The sequence below is a fragment of the Limulus polyphemus genome, unplaced genomic scaffold (assembly GCF_000517525.1).
Source record: "Limulus polyphemus unplaced genomic scaffold, Limulus_polyphemus-2.1.2 Scaffold7729, whole genome shotgun sequence".
Classification (NCBI taxonomy): domain Eukaryota; kingdom Metazoa; phylum Arthropoda; class Merostomata; order Xiphosura; family Limulidae; genus Limulus; species Limulus polyphemus.
Genome location: NW_013673339.1, coordinates 32,220 through 37,656, shown reverse-complemented (window position 1 = coordinate 37,656; position 5,437 = coordinate 32,220). Strand labels below are relative to the sequence as shown.

General features: G+C 35.1%; 1 protein-coding gene across 1 annotated transcript in view; it reads right to left on the bottom strand.

The window, feature by feature from the left end:
* Window positions 1–1,827: 1,827 nt before the first annotated feature.
* LOC111089879 (adenylate cyclase type 3-like) overlaps window positions 1,828–5,437 on the bottom strand; it is a gene marked incomplete at both ends in the record, with an annotated part of 29,324 nt that continues 25,714 nt past the window's right edge. Inside the window, 2 exons of the mRNA XM_022403127.1 lie at window positions 1,828–1,988; window positions 3,151–3,300. Coding sequence (XP_022258835.1) covers window positions 1,828–1,988; window positions 3,151–3,300 — 311 coding nt within the window. The remainder of the gene's footprint in view (window positions 1,989–3,150; window positions 3,301–5,437) is intronic.

Here is a 5,437-nt window from a genome sequence, read left to right as displayed (position 1 = left end):
ATGTTACAGAATTTAAGTCTAATCGAATACTCATACGTCACTTTCAAAATACCTCTATATGACGTCATTTTTATTAAGTTTAAAGCATTATAATAAAAAAAGTACTTTAGTGAGCTCAAATCTATGTGAATTAGAGCGATTAAAGAAAATTAAAAAAAGTGATTAAACTCGTAGCCAACTATTTCTTCAGATCTTTCTTCTCTCAAAATGTTTCTCTTTCATTTTCCAAATTCCTTTCACCAGCCCTAGCAAAGGTTTTACCCTTTTTCACTGACTTATATTTCAAATCTTTTTTTCACCCCTTGCCCCGGGGTAAAATACTTGAAATATCCCGGGGCAAATTTTTACTATTTTACTGAACAAATATTTTTTTTCATAACAATAATTCATAAAAACCATCGTCCTCATCATGATGATCGTCGTTGTTTATAGGAAATGCAACATATCGCTAATATACCCTGGCGTGACGGGGTGGAAACTCTAGTAATAACTTGACAAGTAAAATAGTTACCCATTTTCTATTTTTAATTATTTTTTTTTAATTTAATTTCGGTGCCTAAAAGTTATTTTTCAATTACTATGGTTAAAATGAAACGTGTGTTACCGCACTAATCGAGTATTATGCACGCACTAATCGAATATTGGTTATAAAAAAAATGTAAGCGCACTAAACGAAAACGCATTAATCGAATGCGCATTAATCCAGGGATCCCTGTATATTAGAAGTTGTTAATCTAACTATAGGGTATACTATGGAATGTTAGTACTTGCCTTGTCATTTTTGACGGTTATACCCTACTCTATAATAATAAAAGAGCGTGTATGTCTGTTTGTGATTTCTATTTGTAATATAAGGAACCACTTCTTTTCTATGTAGTTTTTCGCTAGCTTGCCTCATTAAAAAGATGCGCACGTGCATGCGCGCACTCACGTGGATAATATAAGTAATAATACCCAGGTGCACACCCTCAGAGGTCCACTTAGTATAGGTGCAAAATTTCAGGTCTCTAGGTTCTTTCCTCTTGGAGCTATGGCGATCACACACACAGACACGCCCTTTGAATATTATAGATACTACTGTACATTAAATGTGTTAATAACACAATCCGCCTACGAAAACGTATCCACTTTTGTAAAACATATGTAATACAATTAAATATATAAATGAAAGCTGCATACATAAATTTAGACACGATAAAATCTGTATGCAATCCTTCAGAAGTATAGTAACATTGTCGGTCTATAGAAACACCACCCGCCTTTATAAGGCACATGTTGTGAATATCTGTGTCAGTCTCATTAAGTCTGTGATATAACTAATATATATTAATAACATCTGCTTCAAACATATTGTGGTTTTATATGAATGGAGGTATAATCGATTTGAAAATATAAAATATGCGATATGTTTGAATCCTTTACTCATTATAGAATATAATTATAATCTATTATTTTGAATTTATTTGCTGGAAAATACATGTCTTGTTCAAATATTAGCACGTAGAAATGAAAAAGTATAGTGTTGATGAGGGAATCATATGATGTAACCTCTCTCCAATCAACTCGCTCTCTGGTGCCAGATAACTTTCGCCACACAAAAATATGTTAATGAATAATGCTGATGACGTAATTATATGATGTCACCCCTCTCTTAGTGGCAGGCAACTTCCGTTTTCCAAGTCCTGTCTTAACAGCTTCAATTTTTTTGAATTCCGAATAGATGTAAGTAGCTTGCTTTAATCAGAAACTGTTAGTAATATGTAAGAATCTCAGACTAAATTACGCTACTTGTCAATGTGTGTGTGTGTATGAAAATCGCTAACTTACGTCACATTTCGATGTTGCTTCACATGCAATTGGTTGAATGTTTGACTGACGTATTTCTTTTCCAGGTTTGGCTTTTTATCCATCTCGTAAAGCACATTAAGAACAGATTCGGTTATTTCGGATGCAATGTCTTTCGGAAGAATACTGTAGAGCAACATCTCCTGAAAACATCATATATATTAGAGCATGTTATATCATATATAAACGTTACATTTAGAGCATGTTATATCATATATAAACGTTATAGTTAGAGCATGTTATGTCATATATAAACGTTACATTTAGAGCATGTTATATCATATATAAACGTTATAGTTAGAGCATGTTATGTCATATAATAAACGTTACATTTAGAGCATGTTATATCATATATAAACATTACAGTTAGAGCATGTTATATCATATATAAACTTTACAGTTAGAGCATGTTATATCATATATAAACGTTATAGTTAGAGCATGTTATATCATATATAAACGTTACAGTTAGAGCATGTTATATCATATATAAACGTTACGGTTAGAGCATGTTATATCATATATAAACGTTACAGTTAGAGCATGTTATATCATATATAAACGTTACAGTTAGAAGTTTATATATGATATAACATGCGTTACAGTTAGAGCATGTTATATCATATATAAACGTTACAGTTAGAGCATGTTATATCATATATAAAAGTATACAAATTTATATAAGTCAACATGCTTCATCTATTGATGTTAAGCTATACAGAAATTGTTACAATGTGACAATATATATCCAAGTAAACGTTACTTGTTTACGGAGATATATATATATATAGTAAATGTTTCGATCAAACATCGTTCGATAAGTTTCTGCTAACTTTCTGGACAGACATTAAACAATATTACCATAAAGAAGTATGGAGCAGTTGAAACTGTGTGAAAATAAAACCAGATGTTTTATACACAATTAAATATCTTGTTTGTATCTAAACTATTTCACCAAAGTCTGTGTGTGTGTGTGTGCATGTTCGCTTGTACAGGGGAGTGACATAGAGGAGCCGGAGTTTCAATCTGACCTCCAATTTTACCTCCGAAACCCCTATGACTTTCCGCGCGTTGAACACATACGCCAACTAGTATAAAAATAAAATCCAATTTTGCACTGTAAATAAACTTAAGAGTTGCCATGAACAATAGTTTAATGCTATGTAGGTGTTTTCTATCTGAGTGATATGTTTTCAGTTCCACTTGATCAGAGCAGATAATGTAGGCTAGTAATGGATAAAACGATGTGAAACTAATAGTCAATTAGTGGTTGGAAAAGATTAATAAGAACTTAATAGGACTTACTTCTTGCTTTTTAACATTCTCCAGTAAGTATCTGGATTCAGTCACTTCCCGTCTGTCCAAGAAAGATCGACGATTCATCAGTTCTAGAAGAAATCTGATGTAGAACCCGATGAAGCCAACTATACAATAGTATATGGTGTCTGCTATCATCTATAAAAATCAATTATTATTCAGAAATGCTGAATGATCTGATAAGAATTTTTCTCAGTATTCCCAAGATTTTTACTTTTACGTTTATTTAACTTCTCATTCAAAAACAAAGAAATCATAAAATTGATTACAATGAATATACTTTATAATTATTACCTAATCTCTTGGTATTTATAAAATGAATGATTATCAGTCACATCCAACTTAAACAGATGTGGTTAAAAGTGGTTAAGAAACAAAATTTCTAATATATATGACACTTTTGAAGATATTGTTCCGTATCTGCTTTTGTTTGTTTGTTTCCGGTATAAATTCTTTCCGAGGAACTGCAGCGATACAAGTCCTTTCTTGATGAAACCAGTTTATTCTTTCTCGATATAAACTTTGTAATACACAGAATCTCCACAGTCAACACGTTCCTCGTCATATTAAACTTAACGACTTTTATAAACATACGCTATAATCACAGTGATTCACAAGCTCGATAACTTCGCTCTATGCGACTGCAAAACACAGAAACAGAATCAACTTACCGTGACTCGATTATCTATCTATCTCTGGCTTTCTTTGTCCGGCTTATATATTAGAATGAGGGCATCTCGATCAGACTAGAGTTGCCGGGAAAATTCATGATCCTTCGAGAAACTCCAGCGTCACGCGACTTCTGCTGTCATATCACTGCCCCTTCCTTGGTATTGTTCATCCCGAACAATAGCCACTTACATTAAACCAATAGATAATTAACAAAAACTTAATTAAATGTACAGAATTTACAAACACAAAATGAAAATACAACAAAGTCTCTTAATTTTACAGGACGTTTCTTCTTTTGTAATGTTTCCGTCTCATTGGCTTCTACTTTATGTGGGATTCATCTGCTCCATCAGGAAATGTCTCATTATAGGTAGCAGTCACATCAGTGAGGCCTGGCATGGCCAGGTGGTTAGTGCGCTTGACTCGCAATCTGAGGGTCGCGGGTTCGAATCCCCGTCACACCAAACATGCTCGCCATTTCAGCCGTGGGGGTGTAATTATGTGATGGTCAATCCCACTATTCGTTGATAAAAGAGTAGCCCAATAGTTGACGGTGGGTGGTGAGTACTAGCTGCCTTTCCTCTAGTCTTACACTGCTAAATTAGGGACGGCTAGTGCTGATAGCCCTCGTGTAGCTTTGAGCGAAATTCAGAAACAAACAAACACATAAGTGGTACTAACTTCATTAACGACTTCACTGTTTTCCTTCTGAAAACCAGGCAAAGTTCCTTCTTCATCAGTGGCTTTTTCAGGTGACACGTCTTCAGTAGCGTCATTTGTTCTGTGGTTCATTTCGTTCCAACTGAAATGTCCTGGACCATGATAACACCAAAGCCTGTTGGCATGCACCCACCTTTGGTTTTCCTCGCCAACCATATTTTATTCGGAAAGTCAAGTCTGAGAGACGATCCACTATGTCATATGGGCCTTCCCATGGAGAAGACAACCTAGGAGATTTCCCTTTGGTCTTCCTGGGATTATACAACCATACCTTGTCTCCTGGTACAAAACTGACTTCAGTAGCTCTCTTATCATAAGTTAACTTCATCGAATCAGCAGACGTTTTCAAGTTTGTACTCACTTGATGGTGAATATCATCCATCCTTTCCGATTATACTTTCACAAACTCTGACACATTCTCAGGCAACTCTTCGTAAGGTGGGCGTCTTGTTATCAGGTCCACAAGCAACCGAAGTTCCCGACCAAACATCAACTTTGCTAGAGTGTATCCAGTGGCTTCATGCTCTGCTGTTCTATAAGTCATCAACAGTGGAGGGAGTAAGACATCCCAGTCATCTTGACGACTATTCAAAACTTTGCCAATTCCTGTACCAGTGTCTAATTGTACTTTTCTACCATCCCATCCGACTGTAGATCAAGTGGCGTTGTCCTGGTCTTTCGTATGCCAAACAACTTGTAGCATTCATGGAATACAACTGATTCAAATTCACGGTCTTGATCTGAAAGCAGTTAGTATGGCATACCAAATCTGAAGAAGAAGTCACTAATAGCCGAAGCTACAGTTGTAGCTTCCTGATTTGGCATTGCATATGCCTCAGGCCACTTGGTGAAATAATCCATCACTACACAAATGTACTTGTTT